Genomic DNA, 17,451 nt, shown 5'->3' on the forward strand with positions numbered 1-17,451 from the left:
TCCTACAACTCTCTCTCCCTTCTCTCTTCATTTTCGGCCCCACTAGTCACCGGATCAATGATCCGAAGCTACCACGATGCTCCTGGTGGAATTCTCTACAAGTTTGCTAGAGCAGATCATCGAGAAAACGAAATTGGATTTCATCCCAAATTCAGGATAAGGTCTTTTATTGAGTTTTTGACTTTTATAGGAAATGATGTAGACTAAGAAATACTGATGTCTTGTTCTGGGACATTGTGTTTTCAGGATGTTAAATTAGGAATCCTACGAGTATAGAGCCAGATTTTTATAGGGGCTTTTCAAAATTGAGGTAAGGGAAATATGCTATGTTAGGAGTTTTTGTAATGATATTAGAGATTTTATAGATGCATAACTACACCATTTTACTATACAGAATTTTCAGAATATGAGTTTGAAATAGTATTTGTTTTAGAATATGAGTTTAAATGCTTGTGTGGCCTGAGTAGATTTTTATGAGATGAAGAAAATTATACAGTTATTATAATATATCATACTATACTAAATTGAGGGACGACGATACGTAATGCCTCCATCTCAGTGAGAGATTATACAGATTATACAGATAAGGATATACATATACAGAGAAATTTACATGCATATATAGTTTTTATATGAGTAGTTTCATGAACAGATATTTATATATATATATATATATATTCACATATACATGTATGCATATTTATTCAGATCAGTATGTGTATCACAGTTTTATACAGAATGTTATATATACAGATTTTACAGCATTTACAGTACAGAAAGAAGGAGTTACGGTAATTTTGGAAACATGATGAAAACAGTAAAAGAGTATATATGTATATATGTATATAGTATCAGATCCCTGAGGAAAGATACACAGACAGATACAGATTACAGAGCACGGTACCATTGCTAGATACAGATAGAGTGCAACCACATATCTCAGATAGTAAGTGGGTACCGTCAGCCGTGCTCGGAGAGTATGCAGCTCCCCAGTACACTGGATTGAGGGGGCCGATTTGACGAGGTAGTAGCCAGTCCCAGCTTAGGGGAGGATGCAATTTGGTCGAGCTGAGGTAGTGTAGAGTATGATGACTTATCAAGAGGACCGACCAAATAGAGTCCCGCCTACGGGCCGCACAACCCTGTCATGAGGGGTCAAATCATGACGTATAGAGTTCCAGGGATACATAATAGTTATATGTATGAAAACGGTTTTACAGTATATGATGAAAATAGTATGATATATTATCAATATGAAAAGTAGGAAACATATGATACAATATATTTTAATTGAGAAAGAAAGAAATGTTTGAAAGATATGTTTTACAGATTATTTACTGCATTACAGTTCAGTTGCTATTTTTAAGTATTCTTAACTTAGTTGCCACACACTAGCAATAGCATATTTCCACTTATTGAGCATCGACTCATCCCATTATTTTACCATTTTTTAGATCACCCTAGTTATAAGGTGAGTTTTTGTTAGAGCTGTATATTTTTTTTTAAGTAGATGACACTGGAGGGATATTTTTGTATGGTCTGTATATTCTGGATTCTAGTATTGTACAGTTTATGTATAAATGGTTTTATGATTTGTGTTTCCGCTGCGTAGGTATGTTTATTGTATATATTTAAAAAAAATATAAGAATTTTGAGGTTGTTACAGGGTGTGATTGTCATTTTATGTCTTTATTAATCCTAAAAAATCTCAAAAAATGTGAAAATGTTTTAAAAAAAATTGCGGTATACTTTTTGGTTCTCAAAACCAAATTCTGGCTTATAATGAGATAAAGGGAAGATTTTGTATTGCATAGTGTCTTCTTCTCCTTCTCCTTAGACATGAAAGGGGTTTTTAATCTCCAAAGATCATATGGTCAAGGAGAATTTTGATCTTAACTAACACAATTAGATCAAGCTAACCAAGATTATTTTCTTATTTAGTAATTAGTCTCTATGTAATGCCCCGAACCCAAAAACCCGGTCCGGTGCATTATACCTAAATAAACCGTGCTTTATGGCGCCCCGAACCCACCTGGTGGGATCCGAGTGCCACATAATCCATTTTCCTGCTATTCCATTAACAATTACGTAGTGGAAAACATAACTAAGATCCTCAGCCAATTATACGAGAGTTTTCTAAATCTACCTACATTCCAAAATAAACCATTCATCAACTACATTCACATATATACATATCTCTAACATCCAGTATTCACAATGATCCATTTCTCAGAAGACTTAAAACATAAAACATAAAACTTAAATACAATCCAAAATATCATCGCAAGTTTATACCCGTTTTCTCAAAAATTCTATAACAGCTCCGAGCTTTCTAAGCTCGATCACATGGAGGTCCTGAAAAAGATAAATTTGTATTCGAGTGAGACACATCTTAGTAAGGGAAGAAACAATATATTAAATCAGCGTGTGGTCAATATGAGGTTTGTAAATAACATATGTATATGTATTCATCATTTGCAAATCATTATCATAATTTATAAAATCATTTCCTGAGCTTGATCAAACACATGCAACGTATTTTAACCGTAAGAATACCTAAGGATTGGGGTGATTAACCGCCCATACAAGTAGCACCCATCTGCTCTAATACTTTAGGCAACCAATGGTCACAATTGAAGTATATCAGGGCACTTACCTTACAAGATAATCCCTCAGGTGAAGAAATAATCTCGCACTTACACAGTTCATACAAAGGTTTACCAGCAATGGCTCCCGAGAATAAGAAAATTTATCCGCCTATACAAGTAATTTCTCTTTGCCCTAATACGTTATGCAGCCTACTGCTACATCTGATACCTACTAGGGCACTCTCCTTTCTCAGCAAACTCTCAGGCAAAGAGTTTGCCCCGCCCATACACGTACCATGTTATACTAGCATACATACTGATACTACTGTAATATATTATTCTGTCTGTCATTATTCTGTATCTCTCATCTGTTCATGTTCTTAGCTTTGACATTTTATTGTATTTCACTTTACGTGACTCTTTCCCATTTTATATTGTTCACATTTCATATCTCATTTCCATTTCATTTCATTTCATTCTTTTCATTTCATTTCATGCATTCGTACTACAACTCCTTTTAGTTGTACATCAGTTAGTCCACATAGATATGCGCTAATCTGCCACTACAACTCCTTTTAGTTGTCATCAGTTAGTCTACAACTCCTTTTAGTTGTACATCAGTTAGTCCATATAGATATGCGCTAATCTGCTACTACAACTCCTTTTAGCTATCATTAGTTAGTCTACAGCTCCTTTTAGCTATTCATCATTTATATGGTTACATTAACAATCACATGCAGCATAATTCATATAACATTTTCATTCTTTTTGCATTCCTTATATAACCCGTGTCTCATATATATAACATAATTTACACAGAATTTCCATTTTACTCATGCCACACATTTAGCAGTAAAATTCACACATTTCCTATAAAATAAGTCAACCTACAAATAACATTCATATACCGAAAATATACCTTTAATTTCTTACATAATTATCCTGAAAAATCTTTCACTTTCATCAGTCCAATTTTACATATACATAACTAATAAAACAGCCCTAAGTTCAGAAATCATAATTTAAACAATTGACATTTTAATCCCATACAAAAACATATACATACATAACATAATCCATTTATCCGTTTAATTTATAAAACTTGGTTTAATATATATTACCCATTACCTGTGTTCTTGAACTACGCCAACAGGGATCCCGAAAAGATACCTGCGGCGCTCACCCAAATCCTGAATAAAAAATCCTAGTTCAATTAAATCAACCATAAATAAAATACTATTTTGACATTTCCTAGGTTCATAAATTTCAAATAAATAATTAAACTCTCAAATATAACTAATTTACTTAATTCTCTAAATCTCACTCTCGCTTTGGAGTGATGCCTAGGAAATCCAAATTGAAAATTTACTCTAGAAAAATGATGACGATCGAAACTAAGACTCCGTGGTTGTGCCCGATCGTCGATTTAACTGCAGATTTAAGGAGACATTGAGAAAATAGGAAAATATTACATTACCTCAAGAGTGGTGCCTAAGCCGCTCCTATGACAAATCCGCTCCGGTAAAAATGTCGGTGGCAGAGTTAGGAATCCAACGGTACCTTCCGTTTTCCGATTGACGCTCGTTAGACCAACGAAATCGAGGAGAGAGGAGGAGGACGAAGGTGAGAGCGGACAAACTGAGAGCGCAGAAGCTCTCTGTTGAATGAAAAAGAAGAAATTTCCTCTTTAACTTTATATAATAAACTTATATTATATATAACATATAATATATTATATTAATGACTATATACCTATATATATATATATATATATATATATCTTATCTCAACAGGATTTTATTACCATTAATAATACTATTCACTTAATTTTTTTAATTAATTAATTTAATTATATATATATATATATATATATATTCCCAGGTCTTTACACTCTAGCTTAAAAATATTTTTAAAAACCTAAAAAAAATTATTTTCAGTTGTTTTTTCAATTTTAAATGATCGATGATGAATCTCTATAGATTTTTTAAAATTCATGCATTTCATCAAATCCTCTTTTAAAGTTAGCAATACAACTTGATCCCACCTTTTAAACCTATTTTCTTCACTTACCTTCTTTAAGACCAATGTGGTCGACTTTATTGTCCTCCTCCGAGTGTGGCTGCTTTCATTTTCTTCCTCTAAGGGTGTGCATATGTGTGTTTTTTTCCTTTTCACTAGACCCCATTGTTTATTTCATGTGTCACTCTTCCTTCGTGATTTGCCTAAGCTCTTCATTTTGTGCATGGACAAGCTAACCTTCCTCCCCCTCCCTCCGCTTTAGGTTTGCTTTTCATTCTTAAAATGCTCTGAATCCTAACATAATATATATAATTTTTAGAACTTGTTTCTTTGAAAAATGAGGGTCTTTTTAGTTTTGGAATATTTTTTTTTTTTTTTATGTTTATGATAAATTTTTAAAGAATTATAAAAATACAACTTATTTTTCAGCTTTATGACTTTTATATAAAAAGTTGAAGAGCAATCAAATATTTTTAAAACTATTCACCTGTGAAAAATAGTTTTATTTTTCATCTTTAAATTTTCAGTTAATTACAAAAATGTCACTATATTTTCTAATTTTCTAAATTTATATAAGAAACTACTTGGAAAACATATTTTTACTATTATTTTAATTTATGATTTTTTACTTATTTTTAGAAAATTAAAAAACAAGATGTCATTTTTTGTAATTATTTGAAAACCTAAAATGACGATTAGTTGAGAGTTTCACCTAAGCTATTTTTGTCTTTTCTTCCAACATTTGTTCCTTTTTTTTTTTTTTTTAATATGTGAGGGTTATTAATAAACTTGGGACGAGACCGCTATGTGGGTGGCTTCCAGCTCTTTAAAAAAAAAAAAAAAAAGTCTTTCTCTTTCCTCTTTTTTCTCTAATTAATTCTCCTCTTAGTATGTAATTTTATTATTATTTTACCTCCTTCCTTGTCTCTTCTCCTCTCCCACTATGGTAGCCCAACTATTACTCATAAATATGCATTTTGTACAAGGAATGCACACAAAAATATATGTATTGCAAGAAATTTATTTTTGATATATTCTCTTCATTAACTTTTGAATACGATACATCACAGTGCTAAATAGCTATTGTCATACAAACCCAAGCATTTTATTTTAGTGAACACTATATGTAATACTATATTTTATGTAAAATTATGTGAGCTCCATGTTGGGGTTGAAGAGTTAGATGATTCTGAGGGGCATGTGCATAAGATGGAGATAGCTCAAAAGAGAAGCGTTGTAGGATCATTGCCAAAGCTATTTTTGCTTCCACGAGTGCAAAATTTTGTCCGATACATATTCGGGGTCCGGAGCTAAATGGGAAGAAAGCTGCTTGGTTGTTTGTTGCCTTTAAAATCCCTTCGGAAAACCTTTCTGGCTTAAACTCTTTTACATCATCACCCCAAATTTCACGATCATGATGAAGTAGGATAATTGGCAGTGAAAGTTGCACTCCTGCTGGCAAGCATAATTCTCCTAACTTGGTCTCCTTGTAAATAGTTCGAACAAGCTCAGTTGCTGGTGGGTATAACCTAAGCACCTCATTTAAAATCATTGTGACCTATCACACCAAGATTAAATGAATTAGTAGAAATTTATCATTTTACCTTATGATTGGTAGTATGAATTTAGAAGTTTGGATTTAGATTTGTGTGGATTTGGACAAAATACAACAAAATTTGTATTGAACTTCTTTCAAACCCACACAAATTATAATTCAAATCTTGAAATCCATGCTCCTAGCATTACCTTATGCGTGATTTTATGTGTTTTGATGAATGTCAATAAAAATTTAGAGAGTGGTTTCTTACAGTCTTGAGATGACTTAAACCATCAAAGTCTGGTTCATTTTTCCCAAAAACTTGGAAAACTTCTTCTCTTGCACGGATTTGCCAATCAGAATGTTTGCATAGCAAAATGATTGCCCACACAAGAAAGTTTCTAGTAGTCTCTTGGCCAGCAAAATAGAACAATTTGCATTCTTCAATCACTTCGTCAATGCTCATCACCATCTCTTTCTTATTTTTGCATTCCTCAAGTTCTTTAAGATTGGATTCCAAAAGTATTCCCAAGAAGTCATCGTTGTTTCCTTCTCCTGCTCTCATTGCCTCCTCCCTTTTTCTAATTATACCTCTCACTACGGCTCTCACTTCATTGTTGATTTCTTTCATCCTTAGGTTTGTCTTAGTTGGCACAAACCTATATACCCATCCATGCATGCATGAACAAATTAACATTCTAGTAATTAATTATACATGCACGTTAGCAATTTTAAAATATAATTTATACTTTAATTAAAATCTAGTAATGGAATTTTAATGTCATTAAAAAATTAGTATATACCTCCATCCTGGGATGTAAGTTGATTGCATAACTTGAAGTAGATTGGTTGACTGCTCTCTTTGAAGTTGGAATACCTTTTTTCCTTCTTCATAGCTACTGCCAAATGCTGTACGTGAGATGACATCTGCTGTCAAATTTTCAAGGTATGGCCACACATCCAATTCGCACGACCCACTTTTCATCACCACCATCTCCCATTGTTTCAAAATCTCGTTACAACTCAAATGAAATGCAGGCATCATATTCTATGACAAGAAAAAGGGAAAAAATATTATTATTGTCATGATACATGGAAAACTATAGTTTGAAGTATTGTCATGTATCAAAATACTCAAATTGGTAAACTTTGTCTTCACTAAATGTCCAATTGCATTGGCTTGTCCTATAGAAGATATTGATCCCAATAATAAAAGTTTGAATTTCATATTGGAGGTTTGAGGTTTGAATCTTAAGAGGAGTCAAGAAAAGATATAATATGGGAAATGAATTACCGACACCAAGCTAAGCCGTGATGAGCCTCTTGAATGAACCAAAAAAAAAAGAAAAAGATTTGTCTCAATTAATAATGCAACAAAAAGCTACTTTAAAGAGTCCCTGCACAAGGTCATGTTAATGTTAAATTGTTCTTGTACAGTACATATATTGTTAAAAACATTATATGTTGATAGACAACACACAGAATATATTATATTTGATAGTTTGTAATATGATCAGAATACATTTTATATTTTATAGTGGATAAGGATTACTCATGAAACATGCCTTTTAACATCCTTTCATTTTAAAATTTTATCTTTATGAATGTGAATTAGATAATATTTAATTGGAAAAATAATATCAAGAAATTAAGATTATTTAGGAAATTAGATTTTAACTAATAACTTATTTAATGGTTATTGACATTTTGGAAAATTAAAAAAATTAGCAGAACATTTTATTAACTACTAAAAATATCAAAATAGTTAGGGGTGTAAATAAACTAGATGTCAATTTGGTTTATTTTTTAATTTGTGTTCTCTTGTATTGTTATATTATTTTAATCATGTTTTTAATTGCTACTTAATTCAATGGAAAAAATGAGCATTTGCTCAATCAATTTTTTTTAAAATTTTTTTTCCTAAAAATATTAACAAGATATGATGTTAGTTTTTCAATTTTCAATTTTTTTTTATTTTTTAGCTTTCATTTTTATTTTTTATTTTCATAATTTTTTAATATTCATACAAAATGACTCGCAATGAGTCCTAAGTGGCTTTAAACATATATGGAAAAACGTGAAATTACCTTTAACTTTTCTAAATGGAATGCTGGGTTCATTATCTTTCTCCGTTGAGTCCACTGTTGACCTTCTGAGTTTACGAGTCCATTTATTAGTAACTTTCCAACTGGATTTGAGTTTGGCTTCCGAAAGATATCGTGGTTGAACAAAATGTCCTTGATCAATTTAGGGTCCATAATGGTCACCCTTGGAATGGGACCAATCCATCTAAATGACTTCTTACCTGTAATTTAAGAAAACCATTTGCCAATGTTCAATAGTTTAAAGCGCACAAACATGATAAAGCCAGCAAAATAACTAATAAGTATAAAAAAAATTTAAGATATATCGAACCATAACTATGAGATCACCAATCTAGTTAAAAGACTCGCATAGCATAGCAAAGAGGGTAGTTACCACGAGATTAACAATGAAATTATTCTTCAACCCTTAACGTTATTTTTTGACTTACGGGACATACCTTTTTTCTAATTGATTTAATGCTAACGGCCCTAATATTGAAATATTTTTCAATTGAAAAATATAAATGCACACATGCCTAGCATATATCAATTTTAGCTCTCCCTAAATATTTTTAAAATAAAAATGACATCAAGAGGTGCAGTTAGCACACACAAGTGAGGAAAATTGGCTTGTTAAACATTTACATTAAATGAATATGTGAATGTTTATACTAGAAAAATATTTTGTACTTGGTTTTTTTTTTTAAACCATTGTGTCAAACTAAAAAAGAAAATTTAGAAGTACAGACTAAATTTAGTGAAGCAACTAATAAGATAAGAAACTAAGCAAGATAACACACCCATTTCTAACTAAAAGTAATTAAATTGAATTAACAAAAAAAGTGAGAGCATGGAAAATTAAAGTAGCTATAGCAAAGGGAGAGAGAGAGAGAGAGCATATTTCTGGGAAGATAAGAAACTAAGGAAGATAACACACCCATATTTAATTAAAAGCAATTAAGTTACATTAACAAAAAAGTAAGAGCATGGAAAATTATAGCCATAGCAAAAACAGAGAGAGAGAGAGAGAGAGACCATATTTCTGGGCAGTATAGTAAAGGAATGGAACAGCACGCAGCAGAACATCGTCAGAGAGGCCGATGGGTTTGGATAAAGCCTCTTTGGTCATCATAGTCATCTCCTTCAAGTCTCCATGAAACAGCTTGTAGGGATTTCCACAAAACCCTAGCTGCCTCAGCCTCCTCTCCAGCCTCTTCGGCTTCACCCACGCCCAGTTCACCGCTCTCCATGCCCATAATATAATTATTAAACTCACAAAACCACCGCAGAGAAATGAGAACGGCGCCACTGGCACTGCTGCAGTCATTGTTTCTTCCTATATAATTAATGAGTGGTAGCTAGCTTGAGTGGATAAGGTGGGTGTGTGGTGGTATGCCAAAGGGATGAGTGAGGACGCTTTTATAGATGAAGATTTTCTTTTCCCCTTTTCGTTTTTTATTGTTGGGGATGAGGTGAAACATCATCCATTACGACATCAAATTATGCCATGATGCATATACGCACTCATGTTTAGTTTTTGTCCAATTATTTATTATATTCAGTTTTTGCTTTCTGGGTTTGTAATTATAATTAAGGATTTGCCTTTATCTTGAACGTGAAAATTATCCACGTTCTAGATAGGGTAATTATAACTAATAGGCGCGTAAGAATTGTCAATATTCTAATGTTTGGCTGGAGAAAGTAGGAGAAAAGATATAATTAAAAATTAAATAATGATGCTTATGATAATATTAATAGATCGAGTTAAAAGAAGATAAAGTTGAAATAAAATATTTTTTACAAAATTTATTTGTTGCATATTGTCTTTATATATTCTTTGTACTTAATTTGTCATCTCATAAATATGATTTAGAGGTCGTTTGGTATCACTGTCAAAAATTAAAGAAACGAAAATTATAAACGAAAACTAAAAAGTAGAAATAAAAATTAAAAACTTGAAACTTGAAACTAGCAACTTGTTTTATTTAATAAAAAAAAATTATTTTTGGATGTAAAAATTTCTGACAATGGGTTGTTAAAATAATTGAAAACTATCAAATTTGATTTTTAATTTTTTTGGCAAACATCTGAAAATTGGTAAAAAAAATAAAATAAACCATTGACAACATAAACAAATCCGTTTTTATAATCTATTTTTTTCATGATAAAAGAAACAGAAATAGAAAAAAGAAAACAACAAGAAGACCAAATAAACATTTAATTTACAAAAATATTATTTATATTTAAGAATGTTCATGGTAATTTAATATAGTGAGAGAAATATAAAGTTAAAATAATGTGCTTTTGGAAGATTTTTTTCGTGGAATCATAAACTATCTTTATTCTTTGTATTTAATTTTCAAGTTTATTGAACTGGGCTCCATAGTTTGACTTTATTCTATTTTAGATTGGATCAAGATTGGATTGATCGAGTCAATTTCAAGTTTTGAAAATTTTGAATGGATTACACAAGGGCATTTAATAGAGTTTCTCTTATTTTATTTTATTTTTTATGTTTTATGTTTTATAATTAACATCATACACATTTTTATAGACTTAAATTTTGTTTGCAGTTTAAAATTTTTCAAGTGAAATCGAACAAATTTACCATATCAAATTGAGACTCAAATAGCTTTATTAATTGATGAACAAATATAATGGTGAGTGGAACACTAATTCCACTAACAAAGTGGGTAGTTGATCGGCAATCATTATATCTATATTTATGAGCTGTGATTTCCTATATTCACCGGTAGTGCTATCATAGATACACACCTTATTATGAATTGACATTTTATATTAAGAAAAAAGGTTAAATCAAGTAGCACTTTCCAAATTTTCCAAATACAATAGCTTTCTAAATTTATAAATAGATAAAAAATCTTTGAGATTTATTTTTATTAATAAAATAATATTTTGAAATGACATCAGTTTAATAAATTAAATTAAAAAATTAGTATGCATAATATCTTAAAAACTAACTAAATGAATGGAAGACCTAATTGACTAAATGTTTAATGGAGCCACTACTAGCATATTATTTTCTAGGTGTGATGCCAATGGTAAGGCTCAATTGAGCAACTGTTGGGGAATTGAGCTTACTCCCAGAAGGGAAATAATTTCCGATCAAGGGGAAGCAGTTGGAACTCATAAGTAAGGGGGAGATTGTTGAGGATTTCACTTGTGAGTTTGTCCCACATTGAAAAATTTGAGTGAATGATGGGTGCTTATATACATGGTTGGACCCAAAACTTAATAGATTTAAGCTTTTGGGTCAAGTTGGTGTTCACGTATGTGTATCAAGCGCACTCATGGGCTTTTCCGGTGCTACAAGTCAATGATTACCTATTGACTATTTTTTGTTTATTTAGATACCAACCTTTAAATATTGAACAACCCTACTTTTTGAGTTCTGTTATCGAATTAATTAACAATTAACACAAAAAAAAAAAACACTTACAACACAGAGAAACGCATGTAAAGAATCATTCAAATATAAAAGTCACGTTTGAGAGTATGAATTTTAGAGTTTGAATAAATGAATTAGTATTTTTAAAATATATTTCACATGTAAATTATACCATTTTTAATATTATATATCTCTGTGTATGTGCTTTTCCCTTTCCATGGTAAATCCTATTGTTTATATTTGACGTGCCATTCTTCCTTCATGATTTGTCCAAGCTCTCCTTTTGGGCGTGGACAAGCTGAACTTCCCTCCCCTCTCCATTTTAGGTTTGTTTTTCATCCTAAAATGTTCTAGATTCTTAAGATAGTATACATGAGCCCATTTAGTTATGAAATTTTTTATGTTTTATTTTAATTTTTTTCAAGAATTTTAAAAATATAACTTACTTTTTTTTTAGCTTTGTGACATTTATAAAAAAATGTTAAAAAAATAAAAAAAAATTTGACGCTGTTAATTTATGAAAAATAGTTTTATTTTTTTATTTTTAAAATTTTCAATTAATAACAAAAATATCACTTTACTTTCTAATTTTATAAATTTATATAGAAAAATACATGAAAAAATATATATCTATTGTTTTTAAAATTTATGATTACATACATAATTCTTGAAAAATTTTAAAATAAGATATCATTTTTGTACTTGTTAAAAAATTAAAAATGAAAATAAAAAATGATGGTTAGTTGAGAATTTCTTATTGTCTTTGTAGTAATTTAAAAAAAAATATAAATAAATAAATTAAAATAATTAATTAATTTAAATTAAATAATTAAATAATAATATTTATTAAATAATATAATATAATAATATAATATATATATATATATATATATATATAAAATTCATCCTGAAGGATCTTATCCTTTGGGAGAATTTCTTTCAGAACAGCAGAGGCCGCCCCCTCTAAAGTCGTCACACTCTCCTCCGTCTTCCTCCTCACCTCAATTTTTTTGGCAAATATTCGGTCGATCAAAAAATGGAAGATATCGTTAGGTTCCTATCCCGCTACCGACATTCCTACCAAAGTGGATTTGTCGTAGGAGCGGCGTAGGCACCATTCCTAGGGAAAGTTACTCTCCCTTTCTTTAATTTCTCCTTAAATTTTCAACTAAATTGATGATCGGACACTACACCGGAGTCCTAATCTTGATTGTTGTCATTTTGACCGAAACAAATTTTCAATTTGGGGGTCCTAGGCACCACTCCAAAGCTAGAGTGAGATTTAGAGAATTAAGAAAATTGATTATTTTCTAGAATTTAATTGTTATTTGAAATTTATAAGTCTAGTAAATGTTAAAATAATATTTTATTTAGGGTTGATTTGATTAAATTGGAGTTATTGAATCAGGATTCGGGTGAGCATCGCAGGCATCGTTTTAGGGTTTCTGCTGGTGTAGTTCAGGAAACCAGGTAAGGAAAATATATTAAACCAGATTTTTTTTTTTTAGGAAATAACTAGTGAAAATGGAAATTTTATGTGTATATGTATATGATTTTCACATGAGTTCTGAAAAGCCGACTGTTTCAATTGTAAATTTCTGAGCCTAAGGTTGTGCTACTAGATATTATTTGCGAAAATGGAAAGTTAAAACGGCAGATTTTCTAGATAATTGTATAAGAAATTAAATGTATATTTTCAGTATATTAATGATGAATGTGGGTTGACTTATTTTACAGTAAACGTATGAAATATGTTGTTAAATTGTGTGGTATGAGTAAAATAAAGTTTCAGTGTTGAACTATGATATATGTATGAGATGCAAGAAATACTAGAAATGTATTGAGAATTAAAATGTGATATGATTTATTCTGCATGTGTTGAAAAATATTAAAATACAATGTATGGTTTGAGAACTCCAGTGGACCAGAATAGGCACAGTACTGTTGCAGGTATTTTTGGTGGCGCAAATGCATCCACGCGTCTTAGATATAGTGTAGAGACTTGAAGAATTATAGTAATTAAATAGAAAAAGAAAAAGGGAAGAAAAGGAAAATTTCAAAAAGGGACTCACAGGGTCTCGTCGACGAACACAGGGTTCTCATCGACCATCATTCTTCTTGGGTCATCGACGTGGACACGTGTCTCGTCAACGAGAATTTACCGAGAGGGGGTTTAGCAGAGCCTAAAGTTCGTTGATGAAGAATTCAAGTTTGGCGACGAACTCCCTTCAGGGACTCATCGACGAGGTGACGTGTCTCGTTGACGAATATAGGGTTATAAATATGCCTAATTCGAGTTTTTTAGTAAGAAATCGAGCAGCAAACCCCTTCTCTCTCTAAAACCTGACCCTCTCCCCTTCTCTCTATGATTCCAGCTTCATTTTTTGCCGGTTCGATGATCTGAAACCGTCATGCTACTCGTAGGAAGATTCTCTTCAAGTCTGCTGGAGTAAATTGTTGGTTAGGCCAACTTGGGTACCATATATATATATATATATATATATATATATATATATATATATATAATTCATCTTGAAGGATCTTATCCTTTGGGAGAATTTCTTTCAAACAGCAGAGGCCGCCCCCTCTAAAGCCGTTACACTCTCCTCCGTCTTCCTCCTCTCTCACCTCAAATTTTTCGGCAAATATTCCACTCATCGAAAAATGGAAGATATCGTTGAGTTCCTATCCCGCCACCGACATTCCTACCAGAGTGGATTTGTCGTAGGAACGGCGTAGGCACCATTCCTAGGGAAAGTTACTCTCTTTTTCTTTAATTTCTCCTTAAATTTTCAGCTAAATCGACGATCAGGCACTACCACAGAGTCCTAATCTTAATCGTTATCATTTTGATCGAAACAAATTTTTAATTTGGGGGTCCTAGGCACCACTCCAAAACTAGAGTGAGATTTAGGGAATTAAGAAAATTAGTTATTTTCGAGAATTTAATTGTTATTTGAAATTTATAGGTCTAGTAAATGTTAAAATAGTATTTTATTTAGGATTGATTTGATTAAATTGGAGTTATTGAATCAGGATTCGGATGAGCATCGCAGGCATCGTTTTAGGGTCTTTACTAGTGCAGTTCAGGAAACCAAGGAAAATATATTAAACTAGATTTTTTTTTTAGGAAATAACTAGTGAAAATGGAAATTTTATGTGTATATGTATATGATTTTCACGTGAGTTCTTAAAAGCCAACTATTTCAATTGTAAATTTCTGAGCCTAGGGTTGTGCTACTAGATATTATTTGCGAAAATGGAAAGTAATTAAAACAACAGATTTTCTAGATAATTGTATAAGAAATTAAATGTATATTTTCAGTATATTAATGATGAATGTGGGTTGACTTATTTTACAGTAAACATATGAAATATGTTTTTAAATTGTGTGGCATGAGTAAAATAAAGTTTCAGTGTTGAACTATGATATATGTATGAGATGCAGGAAATACTGGAAATGTATTGAGAATAAAATGTGATATGATTTATTCTGCATGTGTTTGAGAATATTAAAATACAATGTATGGTTTGAGAACTCCGGTTGACTAGAATAGGCACAGTACTGTTGCAGGTATTTTTGGTAGCACAAATGCACCCACGCGTCTTAGAAATAGTGTAGAAACCTGAAGAATTATAGTAATTAAATAGAAAAAAGAAAAATGGAAGAAAAGGAAAATTTCAAAAAGGGACTCATAGGGTCTCGTCGACAAACACAGGGTTCTCGTCAACCATCATTCTTCTTGGGTCATCGACGTGGACACGTGTCTCGTCGACAAGAATTTACCGAGAGGGGGTTTAGTAGAGCCTAAAGTTCGTTGATGAGGAATTCAAGTTTGGCGACGAACTCCCTTCAGGGACTCATCGACGAGGTGACGTGTCTCGTCGACGAATATAGGGTTATAAATATGCCTAATTCGAGTTTTTTAGTGAGAAATCGAGCAGCAAACCACTTCTCTCTCTAAAACCCGACCCTCTCCCCTTCTCTCTATGATTCCAGTTTCATTTTTCGCCGATTCAATGATCTGAAACCGCCATACTACTCCTAGGAAGATTCTCTTCAAGTCTGTTGGAGTAGATTGTTGGTTAGGCTAACTTAGGTACCATCCTAAAATTTAGGTAAGTTGAATATTTAGATATTTTCAGTTTTATCAGGCTTATTTGAGTTTAGATTTTAAGTTATATGAGAATATACTGGAATTTTGTGGAATAAAATTAAGATATTATAATTTCAAAACTAGAGTGTTTTTGGGACCCTACAGGCATGGGTGGAGGACCTAGTGAATATTTTCAAAAGCATAGGTAAATTATAATTCAGAAAATTTACGAGTTTGTAGGTTTAGGGAAATATAGTTGATTTATTGAAAATACACACACACACACACACACACACACACACACACACATATATATATATATATATATATATATGTATTCTTTCGAGATTTTGGGAATAATAAGCCGTGAGCGTGAGGATAAAGTTGGAGGCGAACCTCCCAGCTAGTTAGGTAAAGGAAATATGCTATGCTGATAAATTTAGAAATATTATTAGTGAATTATAATATTTGTTTATTAAGGTACAAGGTATAAATTACACAGTTTTACAAATTTCAGAACATGAGTTTTGTTAATTGTGTGACCTAAGTAGATATTTACTTAATACAGAATTTATATAGTTATTCAGAATATCATGATTTACAGTGTATATATAGACAGATATATTTTATAGACAGATATTTTTTACCAAACAGATATTTTACAAATATTATACAGACAAGTATTTTACAGTATTTACAGAATGTCATGCTTTCCAAAACCATAACACTCAAACATTATAGATTATTCAGTCAGATATTACAGTCAAATATCACAGTTATTTTTAGATCAGATTATAGTGTTATGGTTATTTTGGAATCATGATGAAAACTATAGGATATCTATAGAAATAGTATATACAGTATCAGACCCTAATGAATCAAGTTATGTTCAGTTAGTAGAGCACGGTATCGTTGCTATTTTCAAATAAGAGTGCAACCACATATCTCAGATAGTATGTGGATTCCATCAACCGTGCCTATGGAGAGATTGTAGACCCAACAACCAATATTGGAATGCTTGCTCAAGAAAGCTTAAATTTAGATTTTGAAAGGAAACTCCGACCCAACGTTTATAAATGAAACGTGAACCAAAAGTATAAAGTAACAAATCCCGACCCAATGATTATAGCTTAATCATGAACCGAAGGTATAAAATTTGAAAGACACAAGGAAGAATCATTGATAAGTTCGCAAGTTCTTTAAAGAACCAAAGAAGAAACAAATCCTCACTTTTTCTTGATATCTATTCAATGATCAATTTAACTCTTACAATGGTGAGATATATATAGCTAGCATGGGGGATATGACTATTAAACACTTAATAATTTTCACACAAACATGGGAGATAAGGACATTAAATACTTAGCAATTCCCATACAAACATGGAAGACAAGGACATTAAATATACCAACTTACTAGACACATTAATGACTCACAACGTACTAAAAACTCATGCAAGTTAAGTTGTCTTACAAATTACAAATTAAATGTAAAGACAAAAAGCTAAAAAGCCAAATTTCACAATTGAATAGCACACCATTAATAAGGAGATTACAGCCATTAAGCAAGATTAACTCCATCAAAAACTTGGATTAAGTTTATTAAACCTTCATCATTCTTTGGGCCAAGCCTGGAGTGCCCCGTTTTTTAATAAGCCCAAATATCTTGAATCAGCCCATGAAGTGTTTCTTTAATCTTTTTGGATCTCGCTCTAGTG

The 17,451-nt window shown here is 31.5% G+C and overlaps 2 protein-coding genes across 4 annotated transcripts in view; both read right to left on the bottom strand.

Moving 5' to 3' along the window:
- Positions 1 to 5,616: 5,616 nt before the first annotated feature.
- On the bottom strand, positions 5,617 to 9,657 carry LOC131161466 (cytochrome P450 CYP72A219-like). Of its 2 annotated transcripts, XM_058117246.1 has the most exons (5): positions 9,264 to 9,657; positions 8,232 to 8,449; positions 6,948 to 7,192; positions 6,416 to 6,803; positions 5,617 to 6,165 (listed from the first exon to the last, which is right to left on the bottom strand). In XM_058117246.1, exons 1-5 carry the CDS (start codon positions 9,553 to 9,555, stop codon positions 5,740 to 5,742), a joined length of 1,569 nt encoding a protein of 522 aa, XP_057973229.1. In that variant the 5' UTR covers positions 9,556 to 9,657; the 3' UTR covers positions 5,617 to 5,739. The 2 variants fall into 2 exon arrangements, with proteins under 2 accessions (XP_057973229.1, XP_057973230.1); XM_058117247.1 differs by lacking the exon at positions 8,232 to 8,449 and having other exon boundaries at positions 9,264 to 9,617.
- Positions 9,658 to 17,129: 7,472 nt separating this feature from the next.
- The window catches only part of LOC131161467 (vacuolar protein sorting-associated protein 52 A-like), a 28,462-nt gene continuing 28,140 nt past the window's right edge, over positions 17,130 to 17,451 (bottom strand). For both annotated transcript variants that reach the window (XR_009138479.1, XR_009138480.1), the window contains exon 5: positions 17,130 to 17,451. This exon is cut by the window's right edge. The gene's annotated coding sequence lies outside the window, so the exon portion shown is untranslated.

The sequence above is a fragment of the Malania oleifera genome, chromosome 8, assembly GCF_029873635.1.
Source record: "Malania oleifera isolate guangnan ecotype guangnan chromosome 8, ASM2987363v1, whole genome shotgun sequence".
NCBI classification, from domain to species: Eukaryota; Viridiplantae; Streptophyta; class Magnoliopsida; order Santalales; family Ximeniaceae; genus Malania; species Malania oleifera.

Excerpts from the sequence above, each read along its gene's own strand:
- LOC131161466 (XM_058117246.1), bottom strand. The coding sequence starts at position 9,555 with ATGACTGCAGCAGTGCCAGTGGCGCCGTTCTCATTTCTCTGCGGTGGT. Across the intron at positions 6,804-6,947 it reads ACTTACATCCCAGGATGGAG|GTTTGTGCCAACTAAGACAA; the intron begins GTATATACTAAT and ends ATGGGTATATAG. Across the intron at positions 6,166-6,415 it reads GTTTAAGTCATCTCAAGACT|GTCACAATGATTTTAAATGA; the intron begins GTAAGAAACCAC and ends TTGGTGTGATAG.